Raw genomic sequence first — 20,410 nt, 5'->3', positions numbered from 1 at the left:
TCCAGGTGACGTAAGTGGATCAGAGAGGTGAAAAGCATTCAATTAATAACAGTTGTGTCTGGGGAACGAAGCATGGGCAGTGTTCCCAGGACATATCATGCACTTGACCATGCTAGGTCCCTCTGCCCTGTGCCCCGCTGAGGCTCTGCTTGGGAAAATCTCACTTCCCAGCCTCTCCAGGGTAAATAAAATCATCGAGGGGGGAAAGTGCTACATAAAAGCGTTCTTGAGGTTTCAAACATTATTTATTCTTTTTTTTTTTTAAAGAGTCAAATATGGGTTTTGGTTCATCAGATGATTGCTGAGAATAATCTTGTCACCAGCTCTGTTCTCTGTTAATGAGATTAGCCATTTGAGGGAGGGAAGCCATTGAACTCTCTTAATCAATTATTAATAGAGGTTAGTCAGCTCTCGGCTTCCTCCATTACAGACACACAAACTCGTGCTCCAAAGAGTAAGAAATACGCTCTCGGAAACGTTGGCCTTTCCACAGCACGACGGTTGGTTAAAGGCTGGAACTTGGAAATCAGTCCTAAATTAGAATCCAGCTACAAGGCCTTAGGCAAGTTACTCAGCTCGTGAACTTCAGATTTCTCATGAGTAAAACCATAATAATAGTAACAGTCTTATGGGGTTGTTTAAAGGTTAGATGACATTTCATCCTAAATACTTATGGCAACCGCTGTTGTGGTTGCTGTAACTATCGAGAAGCATCTTGACTTCTGTGGTGCTGTGGTCCCCAAGCCAGGCAAGGGCAGTCAGGCATGAGATGCTGGCCGTGAAAAGGGAAGAGCATGCTGGAGCTATGTCAGGAGTTCCACAGTGACGGAGTCTCGATGTGTCATTCACCAATTCAATAGTGTGTCCTTGAAGTCAAAATGGAGAGTGGCATATGTGAATGCACATGCATGTATGCGTGCACTGCGTGTACACGTGCGCACTGGATGGGCACAGATGCAGGTATGATGGGACCCTGCACTGAGGACAGAGCTGGATTAGCTGAGAGGACATGGCCAGGAGTTCTGAGTGTCCATTTACCAGACTTTTTGAGGACCATGACCACTGAGATTTAAAATGAAAATGACAATCTCTGTCTCCACTTTGTCGGTTTCCAATGGTAAGGAGCATTTGATTTCCAAAGCCGCTCTGACTCCATCAGAAACCCAGCTTCCAGGGTCTACAACTGCTCATCTGGCCCTAACCCTATGTCCAGGATGAGAGAGTAGATTTCTTGTGCCCACGTGACAGCATCTCTTGTTTTTATCCTGTGTTTGCCTCATACAGAAACTGTTCCCAATTTGGTATGCTAATTTGCAATCTGGTAGCCCTGCCCAGAATTTCAGCTCACTTTTCCCACAACCCAGCAGCAGTCCCTTCTCAAAAGGATGGGGACATGTTTCCTATAACTCCTCATGCACAGTTGAGTCAAATCTGAAAGGTTGATGGTATTCACTATGAAGGCATTTCCACCATGCCTTCCCTTCCATGATGGGTTGAAACTATAAGTGGGAATAAATTTTTGTTTCCTCCATTTAAGTTGGCCCTGTTTGGAACTCTGGTCACAGTGAGGCAAAAGTAACGAATACACCCACTCCAGGCCAATGCTTCGGCTGCGATGACTTGCCCACTGCCTTTGATCCCTCACTTGGATTTTCTCTGTTCCCACCATCACCAGGTTTCTTGTTCACCTTCCCAGATAATAGTTGTATGACCTTACATGATAAGCCTTTCTCCTATGGCATTTTAGTGAATTCTTTCAAAAACATATGAAATAGGGGTTATTATCATGCTCGGTTTACGTATGGGAAACTGATGTTCTAATAATATGCATACCCTGCTTAAAATATCAGTGTGGCAGGTGACAAATGTGCTGAGCCCCAGGTTGACTGGCTCCAAAGTTCTTAACCATCACCTTATATGGCTAGCGTTACCCCCTGGATGTGAGAGCTGTGTACTGAGTAACCATACACACAGACACTTCTAGCCCAATCGATACGCAACATTTTTCTAGAGCATTCTTTTTAAAAACCTGTGATCAGGGGTTGGGGATTTGCCTAGGAAGCGCAAGGCCCTGGGTTCGGTCCCCAGCTCCGAAAAAAAAGAACCCCCCAAAAAATGTTTCCTAAAAACCTGTGATCATCCCATCAGTTCAGTGTCTTGCCTTAAATGCTATTCATTCCTCATTCTCTCCAGGATAAAATTCCCAAATCCCAATGCCTTGGTATGATGTAAGACCTCATTCATAGGTCTGGAGAGAGAGCTCAACAGGTAAGAGCACTGGCTGTTCTTCCAAAGGACTTGAGTTCGGTTCCCAGCACCCACGCTGGGCAGCTCACAACCACCTGTAACTTCAGCTCCAGATGACCCGCTGCGTCTTTCCCCCTAGGTGCACCACATACACATGGCAGACATACACACATAAACAAAATAAGATTTAAAGCCAGAGCTTATTTATGATTGGGCCCATATACATTCCAGCTATACATTTGCATCCATTGTCTAGAGGGACATATCGCTGAAAGGAGTCAGAGAGGAACGCTGAGGAGAGGTGTGGCAAATGCAGGAACAAGTACTGGCACACAGTGGGAAGGCAGGAATTCTGAGATCAGTCACTGGCACACATTAGGAAGACAGGCATGCTGAGCTTGAGCACTGGCCCACAGTGGGAAGTCTGATGTTCTGAGTATGGGCACTGGCTGGTACAGAGAGCTGACATTCTGAGCTCAGGCACTGGTGACATCTTACTGAACATGAGTTTTGAAGTTTTCTTAATCATTTAAGTGATACAGAAAGAACTTGGTCCATTCTTCAAACTAAGGTAGGTAGCTATTACAGAAAAAGAGGTAGAAGCAGAAAAAAGGCAAATAAATAAATGAAAGGAAGAAGGGCAGTGCATTGGCTGGTTTTGTGTGTCAACTTGACACAAGCTGGAGTTATCACAGAAAAGGAGCCTCAATTGTGGAAATGCCTTCATGAGACCCAGCTGTGAGGCAGTTTCTCAACTAGTGGTCAAGGGGGGAGGACCCAGCCCATTATGGATGGTGCCGTCCCTGGGCTGGTAGTCTTGGGTTCTTATAAGAAAGCAAGCTGAGCAAGCCAGGGGAAGCAAGACAGTAAGATACATCCCTTCATGACCTCTGCATCAGCTCCTGCTTCCTGACCTGCTTGAGTTCCAGTCCTGACTTCCTTTGGTGATCAACAGCAATGTGGAAGTGTAAGCTGAATAAACCCTTTCCTCCCCAACTTGCCTCTTGGTCATGATGTTTGTGCAGGAACAGAAACTCTGACTAAGACAGGCAGTGTGTGTGGCACAGAACACACCTGTAAAGATCAGATCTCCTTTCAAAAGTTAATCACTGACTACAGGCAGCACTGTAAGCTATCGAAGACCACAAGTAGCTCATCCATAGAGAGAAGAGTCATCATCTTAGACCAACTATTCTTTTTTTTTTTTTTTTTCGGAGCTGGGAACCGAACCCAGGGCAAGCGTTCTACCACTGAGCTAAATCCCCAACTCCTAGACCAACTATTCTTACACATACTTTTGGCTCTCTGAACTCTAGAAAACACTGACCTTTGTTATTTTAACTCTGCCAAAACCTATTCAAAACACGTCATTAAATGCTAGTAACGCAAAGAAAAGGCAAATTCCAGATCTTGGTACATTTCATCTAAACTTGCTTATTTGTATTACCCTAAGGTGCCTGAGGTTAGTTACCAGGATTTCCTTGAGCCTACATCCCCAACATCCAGCAAAGCCATAGAGTGTAGCTGAGGTCTAAGAAAATGTGGAGTAAATCAACAAATGGACGTACACAGGAGCCTGAGAGTCTGAGTGGCTTTCTTAGCAGGGGCGCCTCGGTGCAGAGCATGCATTCTGGCCCAAACCTGAAGAAGTGACCTCAGAATAGCAGCTGTCCTCCTGGATTACTTTCAGACTAGAGAAAAGTCCTCTCCAAGTGCCTGCAAATTAGGGTCCCGATTTGCCTACCCCAATTCTCATGTGAGGGAAGGGATTCTCCATATGACCAACTATATTCTCGTGGAAGAAACACAAGCAGTTTCTAAAGCAAGGCTGTTCTTATTTTAGCACCTTCATTTCTTTTCAGAGCAAGTTCCTTTCCCCACTTGTTGACAGCCATTCCTCCAGCATCTCTGAGAGGCAGTTCTATAAGCACCCTCCGCCCACTTTAGAGAAGCAAGATGCTGCTAAGGTCACAAAAATATCTAGGGACAGGCATCTAGAAGCTTTGTATAAAGCTTACCCATCCCTTAAGTCTACAAGTCCCCAAAGCAGATTTGACAAATTCCTTATTCTTTATTCAATATGTGGATTCAAACCTTCCTTCTCCTGCCTTCAAGTTAAAACATAAGAAATCTATCACTTGTTTTCACACTTTAAACATGTTGTCTCAACCTCCCAAGACGTTTTCGAGACAGCCAGTGGGCAAGCTTTCCAAATGTAGACAAGCAAATAGAAGGTATGCACATATGGGATTAGCCTATGGTCCAACCAAGTAAAGAAAGACTGTGTGCATCCCTGAGTATTCAGGATGGGAGCAAAGCATTTGCCCCATGTCTACCTACAGGTTAAAGGTTTAAAGACAAAGAAAAATGCAGCTTGACAATTTTCTTTTAGAAGTAGAAACAATCTCCTTGATCAACTGAGGTTCAAAAAAAAAAGTCTTTAGTAAGAATAGTAGACGTCACCTTGGTGCCTGCCTATTTTCTGAGCCTTGTTCTCTACATTTCCCATTGATTCCCAAGTTTATCAAACTCTTTGAAAAAAAGATTTCTTCCATGCTTAAACTGGCTAGAACCATGGTATCGTAGTAATTTATTGGGGGGTGTCCTGTGCCCCCTTTTGTTCCCAGGTTTCTGCAGAGCATTTCAACACCCACTTTAGCCTGTAAAATTTGCAAATAAAAAACACAAGAACATGGTATTTTTATCAACAACCTTTAAGTCTAAACTGGGCAGATTCTGAGCTATTCTATCTCAGCCATAGATCCTATTTGCTTGGTTCCACCTGTGTCCTCAGGGCGACCTTCTTCTCCTCCTTTGACCCTTCTCCCTCGTGGTCCCTACCTGAGACCCCTAGTCGATCCGATGCCCCGTCTTCCTCTCCCCCTGCCCTGTCACAGGCTCTACTTTTTACTTACCAATCAGAGATATTGGGGATCATTCCTTACAGCACATTGGTCAACACAGTGCCCATGTCTGTGGGAATGTAGAGGCCAACCTTGTGAAGGAAAAGAGCGTGAGGGAGAGTGAGGACCACAGGCTCCTGAGACTGCTCAGAGAGTCCCGATCCGCTGCACATGGCATCAGGTCTAAGATGGCTCCCTTTCTCCTAGCTCCCCCGCCCCTGCCCCGACACTCTGAGTAACCTCATCAGCAGGGCTTTCATTGGAGCATGATGTTGCTGTGGCAAAATATGATTGGTCAAGATTTAGGGGCTTGGATTGACTTGAACACTGAATATAAGCTTATGCACTGCTCAATAAACTCAGATATGCACCCCGATGCTGGTCTCGGGAGTCTGATTCCCAGGATTCATCGTGTGACTCCATCACCTCTCTCCACCACCCCCATCCTCGCTTCCTGTTCCCACACATGTCTAGACTGCAACCTGATCTTGTCATATAGAACTCAGCATCTGAATGCACTGCCCACAAGACCAATCTAACACTAAGGTCTCTTCTTTGTTGCCCCAGTACCTGAATCCTTTATCTACATTACACCTAGAGTAACCAGATAGACCATTTGAAGACCATTTTTTTAATGCTAGCATCCTAATATGTTTTCCATCTCAAAGTACAACACCATGTTCCCATTTCAGATAGGAGTGTGGTCAATGACACCCACATAGGCTTGGCCCATAGCCTAGTTATTATTGGCAGCCAATAGCTCTGATGCCCGTTGCACACAAAGCTTGCCACTCATTGAGCATAATTCCTATGTCTCCAGCCGGGCCATGTTTTCCTATTCTGCAACCACCATGTAGATAAAAACCAGATATATCTATCTGACTTGTTTCATCATCCATAGATCCGAGCTGAGTTACGGGTGACGTCTAACTAGCTTGTGTGCTAGTCCAGTGGAACCAAAGCAGTGCTGAAAGAGGTCATTCTTTACCCTGCAATGCAAAGGGACCTTAGAAATCAACTCCAGTCATTTAGACAAGCAAGGGAATATATAAGAAAGTTCCTATCTCCTATCAACCTTTATCAACTTGTCTGTGTTTCTTGTCTGGATCTCTCCTGAGCTCCAGGTTCAAATACATAGCTTTACTCTCTATTTTGGTGTTACATAAACATATTTAAGCTCATTCTCCTAAAGAGGGAGACACAACCATTTCCTCCTTTTTAGTAATAGGATATCCCAGGTTTTCATTTGGACAGACAAACCATCAGGATCTACACATTTTCTGGACTCTCTTGCAGCTAGCTATGGCCCTGTGACTACATTTAAGCAGTGAGAAACTAGGTGTACAGCTTCTAGGTCACCTCTCTGCCAGCAAGCTGTTTGCCCTCAACTCTATTTTCCTTGTTCCTCCTGATGAGAAGAGCCTACAGCTAGGAACCACATGTTAAAATGGTAGCTGTAGCACCACATATCCAAACTGTAATGAGAAAGAAAAATACAGTACTTTATATTAGTCACTAGGCATGATGGGTAAGATCATCAACTTGATAAGACCAAAAACTTAATGAGGAGGTAAGACTCTGGGCATATCTGGGGTGAATGATTAAGATGACGTTAAATGAGGTGGGAAGAACCAACCTCCATGTAGACCGAATCATGCCATGGGCTGGAGTCCCAGACTACATGAAAAGGAGAAAGTACTGAGCCAAACATTCAACTCCCTCTGCTTCTGACTGCAGACACATGTGATGGGTGCTTCAGACTGCAGACACAGTGTGATGGGTGTCTCAGGCTCCCACCACCAGGACCCGGGTGAGCTATAGCCTTGAAGTGTCAGCCAGAACAAGCTCTTCTTCCTAAGTTGCTTTTATTGAGCACTGCATAAAATCACTAATACAGTATGGTTTAGCATACCTTAATTATAGCAGCCTAGGCTATAATGTAATTAGGAGAAAGAGACAGTGCGAGATGTCCATGTCCCTCCTTTATGTGTTTCCCCTTTCATATTAATCCATAGCCATGGATTCCTAGAAATCCCAGACTAGAAATCAAGATGCATCCTTAACATTCCTTCCCTTTCAACCTCTGCATTCAGCCATTCCTACTTCCACCATGTAAGTCTGTCCACGTCTGTCTGTCAGTCTGCCCTTCCATAATTGATTGATTATGTATACAGTGTTCTGTCTGCATGTATGCCCATATGCCAGAAGAGGGCATCAGATCTCATTATAAATGGTTGTGAGAGGTTGTGGGGTTGCTGGGAATTGAACTCAGGACCTCTGGAAGAGCAGCCAGTGCTCTTAACCTCTAAGCCATCTCTTGAAACTCCATGTCTGTCTCTTATCTCATTGTACCACCTAGGTACAGGTCCCATCATACCTTCTCCTACAAGGCTCCTTACCAACATCTAATCTATTCACCACCTTGAGCACGAATGTTCTTTCTGAAATGCACACTTGATCACAGCATGCCCCTGGCTCTGACTCTTTTTTTCAAGACTCCCTTTAGCCTTCTGGAGGACAAAGGGGCTTCTCTTTTCTGTGCTCCTGCAGCACTAAATGCTTCAAGCACAGATAAATATTTGTAGTTTACAAAAAAAGTATCACATCCTCCCTGGGTTCTCAGCCGTTACATAGCCCGTTTCCTCTGCACATTTCTTTATTCTTTATCCCCGTAGCTCCCTTCCCTTCTAACTCCTACTTATTCTTCAGGACTTCCTCAAGTATCACTGTCTCTAAAAGCTGCCTCCAGCTCTCAGCACAGTACACAGCAGAATCCCATTTCCTCGCCTGAGAATTTCCTATTCAGTCATCTGCAGCCTTTCTTAACAATAATTCCATTCTGCAGGGTTCTGAAGATTCTGCTACATGGTAAGGACAAAGATTACAGTTGTTAGATGACTTAGTCCAACGGATGGATTTCACTGTTCCTTCCCTTTCCAGTCTTGCATTGGAAGACTCTGCAGGCACACATACCGGTCCAACTCCACAGACCGTACACTGTACAACAGGATTTCCTTTGCCCAGCATAATATGAGCAGATAAGTCACACGGCGTGTCCAAGTAGAAATTTAGAGGCACTTGTGTGGTATGGCACTACACGCTGCCTCTGTACTCCCACCCAATCCTCCCAAACCCTTGCCCTCCACTGTGAGAGCCACATAACCAGTTAGTGTCTGTTCCTTCACACTGGTAAAGGACAACTGGTACCGAGTCAAGTCCACCAAGCCAACACTCAGTTACCCACAACTAACTGCAGCTTCCATGGGACATGATTAACTCAGTGAGCTATGGAGTTTGTTTCTTGATGCTGCTTGCTAATGAGCATGCCTAGTTTGGTTTGTGAGATGTAATGGGCTGTCACTATCTACTGAACGTTGTTCGGGGAGTTTTTACATGGTTTAATTTTAATTATTTAACCAGCACTGTGAGGCGAGTGAGCTTTGTATGTCTAAGTCAAAGGAAATAAGATAAAATACTAAACTAGCATTCAAATCCAAGTCAGTTAATGCTAACCCTACCCCTTAACACTTGCACAGGCACACACACACACACACACACACACACACACACACACACACACACGTACATGCACACATAAACTGCAGCCTGTGACCTGCTTCTCCTCTGTATTAGCCCCATGGAAAGGCCAGGTACAGAAGGAGCAATAGTGTGTCCATTCTGCTCCTAAGGCAGATCACTGCATCCTGTAAGCTCCAGACACAGAAGGCGAACAGAGGAAGTAGCATGTTCCTCTGTGCTCTTTCTTGTTTCTTGGCCCACAAAGAACTCCAGTCATCCAAAATGCTTTCTTTTCATTTTCGGAGAGCCAAAAGCCTATCTCCGTCACCGAGATTCTAAGCATGCATACAGCATGGCTACATCTTTCAGGGCTCCTGGGTGTGTAGCACTAACACTTAGTCCCAAATGCTATCCCGAGGACACAGCCCCTGCCTTTCTGAAGTATTCCTTATACACTTTACCCCACACGCACACCTCAGGACTTAATTTAGGGGAAACCAACAGCCGATCTCTCTCATTTTCCCCTGCACTGTTTCCCTGAATTCCATGAACTCTAAGACGCCACAGTAGTCATCATGTTTATTCACTAAAGTCAAGAACTACAGTTTGTGCCACCTTAACCAAAATAGAATGGTTTCCGTGGATCCCGGCGCTTGAGACGGCCAAGTTATGCCAAAGTGCTGACACACCATATCTCATGAATTTTTTTAATCAATAAAACCCCATAGACAGATCAGTCCTTTATTTCTTCTGAGCCTTGGGCTTCTTGGGTGTGAGTAGGTAATAATGGCCTTACTTCAGAAGGATCAAATGGGATAATGTATATGAAAGCCACCAACACCAAGGGAAACAGCACAGCACAAAAATATCAAGAACAACACCAAAAGCCATTACCTTTCTGTATGCTTCCGACTAGAGAATAGGAAGTATGAATGCCCAAAGAAGGGAGAAGTAGGTTCTGGAAATTGGAGGAATCCATGCTGGCCTGGATTCAGCCACCTAGTTCAAACTATTCGACTCGTTCTACCTAACCTGACCACCCAACCCTGTGTCCCAAAAGCTGAATGCTAATCATTTGTTCTTCTGAAAATCTCAGCAACAGATCTCCTTTCCTAGCTGGTGGTTTTTTGTTTTTTGGTTTTTTGTTTGTTTGTTTGTTTGTTTCATTCTAAACATCAATTAGAATGAAAAACACTGAAGAAAACAGATTTACTCAGTTTCCTTCACCAGGTGAATTAGCAGGTCACCAAAACTAGGTCGAGAAAACGCTCAGACTCAGAATCACAGCCAAAAGCAACCCTAGAAATCACCCACCTAGCAGACTGTAAGACCAAGGGTTACACAGCTCTTCACAGAAGACCTAGTCCTTGAACCTAACCTTCAACTCCCAGGTTAGGGATCTTTCCATCCACCAAGTTCCCATACTAAAACTAACATTAGAGCCAGCACCGAGTACTTGGACTAAAACCTGCTAACACATAGAAGCACAGAGCTCACTATACTCAAACCTTTGGAGAGCAGCCACTCCGCATGCTCATGTGTCCAAACTGTGGGCCATGATAAGGATACTAAAACAACCACCTTCTAATCCAGCAAGGAGCACCCAGGCTGGGGATGGTGTGCGTGGGGACAGCTATGATAAAATATTGAAAGAAGTTCTGGTGTAAACAATGTCCCTTCTGTGGAAGAAGGCAGAACAGAGAAGGGAGGGAGTATAGGCACTGTACAGAGCATGAAAGGGGATAATGGAAGTTAAGGTACCAGCAATCTCTAAAAGAAAGTCTTCCTTTCCCAGGACTGATAACACCCTAAGTCTTCATATCACCATCCTTACATGGTCATCAGATAGCAAAGTGGCCCAGGTAACAATCATGCCCCAACACCACCCTGCCTCCTCCACCCTGGGTTAGGAGATTTTCTGAACCACCTCACAATACTTAGGGAAGATTTCTCTTACTGCTTTTGCACAATGCTAAAACTAGTGTCTACTGGCTGCTCCTTGCTGGATTAGAAGGTGGTTGTTTTAGTGTCCTCATTCTTACTAAGATACAGCACAGTGCGTAGGACAAGCCAGCGACTCCCTGACTGCATGAAAACTGCATTCTCAGTTCAGCCATCACTTCTTTAGGAACTTCATTTCAGGGTTAGTTTGGGTTAGAGTCCCCTGTTTTGGATAGAGTTTGCCTATTCCAGGCACACAGCACCTATGCAGCTCGTACAGAACCATCAGCCATTATGACAGATTCCCCGAGTGCTAGTTTGAATCACCAACTAGGCTGGCCCTTCTCTGAGGGTCCATTGGCACCTTAGTCTCAGTACCTATAGAAATCACAGGGGTTGAGTATGAGCTTTCAGTGTGGGTTGATAAGGGAATGAAAGGGTTCCCACCCCCCAGAAAAGCTGAGGGAACAACTAGACTCCACCACAGAGACAACGGTCTCTAGGAAAACCTATCGCTAGTCCATAGAGTAGGCTCTCTCGGAGTAGAGCCACTGTTTCTCACAGCCCCTGCTGCCAGGGAAGACTGAATCCGAAAGGCCTCCAGGGGAGGGACAACGACTGAAGGAGCCCTCTTCAAGTCTCATTGCTAGATGGCACCTGTTGCTAAACTAGCAGCTGGTAGGCATTTTGTTTTGTTCAGAACATCAACAACACCACCAATCTATTGCAGGAAGTAGCATTGCAGTGACAATGAGAAATCATGTGGCTAAATCCGTAGCAGGAAAAAGTACTGGATTTCAGTAATGGAAAGACAAGGAAGCAGCCATTGCAGCCTGAGGAAAAGAACCCAAGTGTTGATTAGAAATTACTCAGCCTGCCTTAAAGCAAAACAGGGGAGTAGAATGGTGAGCGAGGGAGCATGGGAGGGGAGAGAGGGAGGGAGGGAGAGAAAAGAGGAAGGAGGGAAAGGATGAATGTGGTTTGTTCTTGGCTCTGTCTCATTTTTAATCTGCTTTTTGTCTCTCTCCCTCTCCCTTTTACCTTGTCTCAGGAGAGAATCTATTGATTGGGCTGGACCAGAATGTCTTACCTTTCCTCATATGGTTCCTGTGTGAGGGATGAGTCTAAATCCTGCTCATCCTTGACTGCACCTCTCTCCTCAGGCCCCTTCCCCCGCAGCAGCCATTGTTAGTGCCCTCATACTGTGGAGGGACTGAGAGGCTCCTTGTCCATCGGCACCTCTGACAGCGGGGGGGGGGGGGGGGGGTCAGGGGATGGCAGAGGGTAGTCAGTGGCATCCCAAGGGGCAGCCTCCCTTGCACATCACCCCTGCCATCTGACACTGCTGAGACTCCCTGACAAGTAACCTGTTGCCTGTTTCCAGGCAGAGCCAGCTCTCCAGGTGCAGAAGGCAGAAGGCACAGACAATGCAGCACCTCCCTCCATGCAAAAATAAAGCACCAGAGCTTCCCACCAGAAACCCAGGGAAGCAGGTGGAGCTGGTGTACAGAAGTCTGGCTGGGGCCCTGGGGGACCGTAGTGCACTCCAGATTCAAATACGCATACTGTCCCTCTGCACCAAGGTGGGGCTGAGCTAGATTTCCCATGGTCCCCCCACTAATAGGTTTCCATTTCATAAGAACCTGTTAGCCATCTAGAGAGACCATATGTTTTTCTCCCACTCTCTCTGAGTGGGCAGACCCAGTATGGGGGTGGGGGTCATCCAGAAAAGCATCTCTGACTCATGGACCTCCTAAGATGCCCTCCTGACTTCAAAAGCCATGACACAGGCCGCAAGTCCAAGTCCCCTGGAAGATGGTAACTGAGAAAGGGGTAGAGGCAATTCCGAGCTAGGATCTGTGAGGGCGGCAGTGGAAAGCACTGGGAGGCCAGAGAAGGCAGAAGCGTGGATCAGCCAAACCCTGGAATTAGATGATTCATATTTGAATAATGTGGGAGGGATGAACTCAGAGCAGCCAAGATAAGAGGCTAACTCTGTTGAGGGTGCCACCCCCCACCTCATCCCAGCTGGGGGCAAGAGCGCTGTTAGGGCGACGGGGAAAGGGCGACGGGGAAAGAAATCAGACAATTGATAATTTCATTCTGAGGGTAAAAGAAGAGGGAGCATCTGCCTTCCTCCCGTTCCAGGGATTTGTTTCAGCTATTTTAAGCTGGATCCCATTTTCCTAGTGTCTCCATCTCACCCCACCTCATCTCACCCCACCCTTCTGCATCCCTCTGGAGCTGGTGGATACCCCAGAGGAAACAAACTTTTTTCTTCTTGCAGCCTTTTGCTCTCTTCTCTTCTGCCTGTGACTGACCGGATCCTATCAAGCGTGACCTTTTGACACCTTATTCTGTTTCCTCCACTGTCTCTTTGGTTGCCTCTGACTCACCCCCGGCCCTCCGAACCCTCCTCATCCTGTCCCATTTTCCCTTCAGCGGGGCTGTGAATCTGTGGTGGCCACCCCAGGGCCACTTGTTCCTTAACCCAGAATTGCAGAATTGTACACAGTGTTACAAACAAGGGCTTCTCCTGACACCAGAAGATGGGAAGAAAGTTCACAAAAGGAGAGGTGCACCAGAGGCATCTCCAAAGTTACCTCAGAACCTCCATGCAAATTAACCTTGTTGGGGGGAGGGGCGTTGTCGTTCTTCTTCTCCAAATGGCTCCGGTAAGACTGATCAGGCCTTAAATTCCAGGGCCAATCAAGCCTGTTCTTCATCTTCCCAAACCCCTTCCCCTGCAGCCGGAGAGCCCCAGAGAATGCCTCTGGGTCTCCCTCCTTCTCCCGGGAAGTAGCTGGAGAGACACTCACTCCCCTACCCCCTCCTCCAGAAAACCAGTGCTGTTAATGAATCAACCCCTTCTGAGCTTTCCCCAGGCTTTGCCCAGGACTCGAGCCTAAGAAACTCGGAGAAAGAAGGAGGAAGAGCCATTGTCTGGAGGGGAAATAGACATCCCAAGAACAGCCTCATAGCGGTAGTGAGTCAAACACCTGCATCTCCATCCAGTTCTTTGCCTCCCCCACCATCCATCCATCCACACACACACACACACACACACACACACACACACACACACACACACACACACACACACAGGCTAAGCAGCGCTAACACACCGTCAAAAAGGAGGAAAACGAGGCTGGAGTGGAACACCACCACTGTGGGAATACATATAAAGTTATCCGTCTCTGTAGCAAAGGACTCTTCTTACCTGTTAACCAGAAGACAGCGGTCCACCCCAACACGACCCTATCCATTTTCCCCAACTTCCCATTCAGATCCAGAGTGGGGAAAGCTGGCAGCGGCTGGCACGCTAGGATCTCGATGACCTCGCGGCAGCAGGCGGCGGCGGAGCGCGGGCCCAGCGCGTCCCTGGCGCAGCAGCCCTCGGGGCTGGCCGCGCAGCCCGGCCCCGGGCGCTGAACGCCGCCGCCTGCGAGAGGCGCGCTGCCGCCAGCTCCAGAGTCCGCTTGGGCTGCGGGGGCCGTTCCCGCACGCACAAGCAGCGCGGTGCGGGGCGAGCGACTCCCCGCAGCAGAGCTCGCCGCGCGGGGGAGCTCGACCGCCGCGCCGCCGCCCGCGCCGCCGCCGCCCGCCAAAGTTTCTCAGTCACGTGCTAGGGGCTAGTCCGGGGGCTAGGAGGTCAGCGCCTCCTGTGGCGGGGGACTGCGGTCCACACTCTACTCAGGCCACCATGCAGGACTCCATGTCTCCATCTGCTCGTGGCAACCTTACCTTTAGGGACAGAAAGGCTACAAGGACTTGGCATAACTTCTCCTGGGGCTCAGACCTACGTGGGTTTTGTTTGTTTGTTTTCTGTGTATGGTTTGTTTTTTGTTGTTGTTTTGTTTTGTTTTCTGTGTCCTATCTGATGCATTCTGGTTCAAAGAATCAAGAGGCCTCAGCCAAATTGGAATCCACAGGGGAGAAACCCACTAGGCAACATTTTTTTCCTGTTAACAGAAAATGGGTTTTTAAGAGAGAAAGAGAGAGAGAGAGAGAGAGAGAGAGAGAGAGAGAGAGAGAGAGAGAGAGAGAGAGAGAGAGAGAGAGAAGAAGAAGAAGAAGAAGAAGAAGAAGAAGAAGAAGAAGAAGAAGAAGAAGAAGAAGGGGGAGGAGGAGGAGGAGGAAGAGGAGGAGGAGGAGGAGGAGGGAAGGGGAGAGGAGAGGAGAGGAGAGGAGAGGAGAGGAGAGGAGAGGAGAGGAGAGGAGAGGAGAGGAGAGGAGAGGAGAGGAGAGGAGAGGAGAGGAGAGGAGAGAGGAGAGGAGAGGAGAGATTGAAATGGCCTACACCTATATATTCGCCATTTGCGAAGCACATTTCCATGGGTTATGCCCACTTTTAAAATGGAGTTGTCTCCTGTCTGTTGGGAAATACTCACAATACATTGAGAAAGCGCTGAGAAACGCTTGCTTGGGTTAGCAAATATATACGAAGGTTCTCCTAGGCTCTAACAACTAAGGCTACAGGATGAGTAATGGTGTAGGCTCCGTGTCCTTGAGGAGCCTCATCTTGGGTCCAGGCAAGGAAGAAGGCCAGACTATGGGGTTGGAGAATTAGCTCAGTGGTAGAGCGCTTGCCTAGGAAGCGCAAGGCCCTGGGTTCGGTCCCCAGCTCCGAAAAAAAGAACCAAAAAAAAAGGCCAGACTATTAGAGGCAGGATGCATATTCGCTGTAAAAATTGTGCCAGTGTCATCTTGGGAAAGACAGGGAAGAGATCGGGTGGACTCAGGAAAGAGCAAGTTAGTGCCAGGGGTGGGGCTGATGACCACAATAAAAGAGACAACTGCGTTAGCACTTGAAAGATGGGACAAGATTTGGACTGTTGCGAATTGGTAGCGCTAAAGAAGCAGGCACCCATCTTCTGGCTAGAGGGAGGGAGGAAGAATGCCCGAGGACCGAAAAGTGCGCGCGAACTGGGAAACAGAAATCCCTCAGCCTAAGAACTGATGCATGTGAAAGCGGGGGTGATGTGCACGGGGTCACTTGTGGAATAAGGAGAGGGCTTGATGGTGGCCTCTCACCAGGACTTGCCTTCTGGGTTTCTTTTGCATATCTGGACAGTTCCAAATACAGAAAGAAGCCAGAAAGTCTAGTCACCTCTTGACTACAGAAGCTGGAGGATAGGCTCCTGGCCCCAGCATGGCCAGGGTGACCTCTCGTCACTCGTAGGTTTCTCAATCTGGATCAAGTGTCGGGCACAAGAAGTAGGGGCACTGGAGAACCAGTTTTGCCCAGAGGTAGCAGCAACATCTGGGGCCAGGGCCAGGTGTGTTGGATGGAGACCAAGTGGTCACACTGTGCAGGGGTGTGATCTGGGCTGCGGTCCTGGTGTGGTCTCTCTAGGTTCCCACTTGTCTCCTGCATTTGGATCTTCAGGTTTCTAGTAAATCTTAGAGCCACTCACTGCGTTTCATAGACGGTCTTTTCACTTAATCTGAATGATCTGTATACCAGTAAGAGGCCTGAGTAATAAGCTCTATGAGAGAAATTTGAGAACTATATCCTTTAAGCACTCCAAAAAAATTAGAAATTAAGATGGTTTCTTATTAGGATCTAAGCAAGTTTGTGGGTGTTTTTACTAAATTCTTTGTTTAATCCTAATGAGGAAACTTGGATATAAAGATTGTCGTTAATACCTTTGAGATCAAGAAGCCAGTAAATGGTAGAGCTAGAATTTGATCCCAAATCATCTGGCTTCAAAATGTATGCTTTCTACTACAAAAAGTATGTCTGCATCAAAGGGCTGGAATATCAATGTATTTGTACTATGATCTGCTATTTATTGAATGCCTATATTTGTACATACAACGTCTGGTTGAGAAGTTTGTTCAAAACGTAGACATATGAGAAAATTATACAGAGGGGAAATATGGAGATGGGCTAATTTAAAAAGTGAATGTCCACAGAAGTGACCTTTGAATGTGTGTTATGTGTATGTCAACGGGAATCAGAAGTCTTGCAGAAGAACTATATCATAGTGAATCCTAGAGTGCAGGGGGCCTGCCTGTCAGCCCAGGAACTGTTTTCAGTTCTGCATGTTATGGTACTGCCTGTTTACTTTACAAATAGACAGATGTAGTGATCTATCCCGTATGATCCTGAATGGGTAGGACCCTGAGCTACATTCTAAATTGAACTATGTGTGCCTCCTAAATGCTCCCTCCTATGCACACCACTATGGTCCGTGCAAAAACACTAAGGCTACCCAGTGATCCAAAATGTACAGTCCAAAGGATAGAGCTAGGAGGATGCTGTGACAACGGAATTGGATTTGTCATATTGGCAGTAGATAGTAGAATACAAGACCCCCAATATCTTGTTGCCTTCTTTTCTTTATTTTGGACCTGGAGCAGCAGAATTTCTGTACAGTGCCTGCTTAAAAGGGAGATTCCAAGTTCAATTAAAAACAATGAGATCAAAGCCACCACGTAACCTGGAAATCTGCATTTTAATCCCTTCCTTGAGTACTTTCAATAAAGTTTAGTCTTTAAGAAGTAATATTTTTTTCTCTTCCTAGAAAGTTGTCAATATTTGCAAATAAGCCGGTGGTGTGGCTAAATTCTCACTGTCCATTTACACTAGCCAAGCAGAGCAGGACTCTGGGTAGAGGTTGGTTGATCATAACAAAGGGAGAGGCCTGCTCCCCAACATATCACTCTCTCTCCTGCAGTAGGCCCAGCATGTCAGAGCAGAGTAGGAGTCTCAGAAAGTCACGACTAGGATGGGGTTTGGTGGGGAGAAAGGACGGGCAAATAGTCTACTTTCTTCAAAGCTGCATGCTTTAGAACAGAAATCAGGACACAGAGAATAGAGACGTGATCCACCACAAGGAGACATGCTGGGAACCGGGAGCTTGGAGAACACACAGTTATAAATATGAGGCAGCTGAATCCTCTTTAAAACCTGATTTCATTGCAGACACACAGGCATGCATGCACAGGAGCCCTGCTTAATGTGGTCTTTTTAAAGCGCACAGATAAAAATCGTATCTCTGCCTCTTTCTGATCTTTGTTTCAGGAGGAATAGATGAGGTGGGACTTTAAAGCAGATGCCTTTTTTTTTTTAAATCTAAGTTCGGTTCATCCTTCCTTTCTTTGTGCTACCTATTGGGTTTGTTATCCTCCCCATCCTCATATTGACAAAACCATCCCCAGTGAATTCCAAGTTCAAAAAAAAAAAAAAAGAATCTAAATATCTAAATCAAGGACGCTCCTGAGAATGGACGAATTTTCAATCTAGAAGCTCTTCTGTAAATGAGGGATATTTTGTTTCGTGTTTTTTTTTAATAGTCTTAGAGACTAATATTGTAAACGTAAAGTTCACAATGTCTCCTCCATGTCAACTGCCAAGAACTGTGGTAAGTACATCATAAGCAAAAGACAGAGTGACAATGCTACAGTTCCCTCATTTGTGCTGTGTTTAATCTTAGGGCCTGCTCTCTCAGACTCCCACTTTGGGTGATGCTGGATGCTGAATTAAATGGTACCTTTGTACTCTACCTGGGGTCAGAACCCACTCTCCTTCTGAACTAGCTCTCTGAATGCCTTTCCCAAAGGTCCCGTGCAAGGATAATGTGTAGAAAACAAGAACAAAACAGCATGATCTCAAAAATGGGGGAAGATACATTTTAAAAAGACGAAGCAACAAAAAGATAATCTCTGGGTAATATTATAATTCATTTGTGCCTTCTTTATAATTTTCTAAACACCGTTATTTCTACAATGTGGAAAAGTTTTTGACTAAACATATTGCCCCTCCCCAAATTTATTCAGTGTCTGGGATTACCCTGGGGGAAGGAGAAAGGTAGAGGAGTGGCAGGTGCTTTGTCAGGCCTGTATTTTTAGCCAGAAACAAAGCTCCCAAACGTACACCTGCTCTCATTATGTCTCAATTGTGATCTACTAATCAAGTTAATTATGAGGATTTGAAGCCCTGGGAACACTTACAGACTAATACTTCAACTCATAAATTGTTTGTAATTTACAGGGCCAGAGATGAAGTAAGGCGATTTCTCTGTTATGAGCCCTCATTCTGATTTTGGCTTCTGTTTCTGTTTCTGTTTCAATTATTAGCATTTTTTTTGGAAACCTGAATAACACTGGCAACTCCCAAAATGGGGAACAGAGCAATTCTGATCCCAGGGATGGAGCAATGTCTGACAGCCCAAAAGAGAAAGAAGAAAGGGGATATGGGCAGTTGGCTTTCACAAGCCCAAAGTGCCTAGAGCACTGGATCATGACAGGGTGAAAGGTTCTTGCTCAGAGGCCTAAGAAGATTTTTTTCAGAGGCCTTCCCTGGTCCCAGTCATAGACAGAAAGAACCCAAGGGATAGACATGAACTACAAAAATACATCATCTGATGACCTCACTCCCAGAATCATCTGATGACCTCACTCCCAGAATCATCTGATGACCTCACTCCCAGAATCATCTGATGACCTCACTCCCAGAATATGGGGAGAGGCTTCATCCAGCATAGCTCCAAGGTCAGACCTCACTAGGGCAGTGAAGCAATGGAAAAAATATAGCATGCAAACACACATGGGCAGAAATCTTGGATGGGCTGGAATAGGCTGTGTGATAGAGAAACCTTGGCACACTGGAAGCTTGACGTGTTTATTATATACAGTTAAGCACAGAGGCTGAGTTCTTAAGTACAAACAAGAAGGTAGGGCTCATGGCTTTACTGCTGGATCAAGAAATCTGGTTTGGCTCAAACAAGTGAGAGTGGAATTTGCTTCCCACAGAGTGTGTTTACATGAGCAGAGAGGCAATGATGCCAGAAGTAGGATGAGATCAGACATGGGAGATTGGGCTATGAGGTCTGGATTTGGTAGGAGCAGACTCTGTAGGGGAGCGGTCTTTAGACTCTAGATATCCACGGAGAGAAAGCTATGAGGGACATTTTCTGTACACACTGTTAATATCCACACACGGACCACAGGAAGGCTTTGCCGTCCCTCTAAGCCAATGTCAACAGCATACATTCACTCGGGGCTTCCTCTGTTTCCCACACACAGGGATGGTGAGACGAAAGACAAAGGCAGACACTGAACATTGTGAAAGGACATAGACCGAATGAGCAAAGGGTAGGTGAAGTCGCAATGACAGTATTAGAGAGCATCCACTTTGACCTTCATGTTGGAATTGTGGGGTAGAGATAGTTCACACAAGTGTATGCACTGTGCCCCTCTTGGCCAATTCTAGATGCCTTCCACATGGAGTAGGTATTCATTTCCATCTGCTCCAGAATATTCACCTGCCTTTTACCTTCCTCTCTCTGCCATGAAATCAGTCATTTATTGGGCACCTATAATATCTAAAAATTTAAGACAAATAGGAATTCAAAGATGAATGGGTCACAGCCCATCAAAGAACTTATCACAGCTGCGTGTATGGGAAGGGAGGCGAATATGATGGTGTGACAGGGGCCACGTGAGAGAATGTATCAGGTATGATGTGGGAATAGAAACAGAGAGAACGGATCATCTGTGTGACTCAGAAATGTTTTCATAGAAAGTAACCGCTAGTCCAAATCTTAAGCATCACTGGAGCAGAATCTCTTAGGACAGAAAGGAAACCAGAGGTACACAAACAGAAGCAGCAAGCAGAAGTGAGACCGGGGCTTGCTTCCTAGAACATGTGCTCTAATGGGCAGAGGGGCAATAGCACTGAGATCAGACAACGGAAATTGGGTTTCCAGGTCTGGACTTCAAGGCAAAGGAACTCATGAGAACTTCTAAGAAAAGGAACGTCAGTCAGCCTTATATTTTGGCAAATTGTGTTT

General features: G+C 46.1%; 1 protein-coding gene across 5 annotated transcripts in view; it reads right to left on the bottom strand.

Moving 5' to 3' along the window:
• The window catches only part of Ildr2 (immunoglobulin-like domain containing receptor 2), a 61,914-nt gene extending 47,690 nt beyond the window's left edge, over window positions 1–14,224 (bottom strand). For 4 of the 5 annotated variants that reach the window (XM_087581650.1, XM_087581649.1, XM_087581651.1 and 1 more), the window contains exon 1: window positions 13,831–14,224. In XM_087581650.1, the coding sequence (XP_087437776.1) occupies window positions 13,831–13,876 (46 nt within the window). In that variant the 5' untranslated portion in view covers window positions 13,877–14,224. 5 annotated transcript variants of the gene reach the window in all.
• Window positions 14,225–20,410: the final 6,186 nt, after the last annotated feature.

This window comes from Rattus norvegicus, chromosome 13 (assembly GCF_021556685.1).
Source record: "Rattus norvegicus strain SHRSP/BbbUtx chromosome 13, alternate assembly SHRSP_T2T, whole genome shotgun sequence".
Classification (NCBI taxonomy): Eukaryota; Metazoa; Chordata; class Mammalia; order Rodentia; family Muridae; genus Rattus; species Rattus norvegicus.
This window is presented reverse-complemented; position numbering and strand designations above follow the sequence as displayed.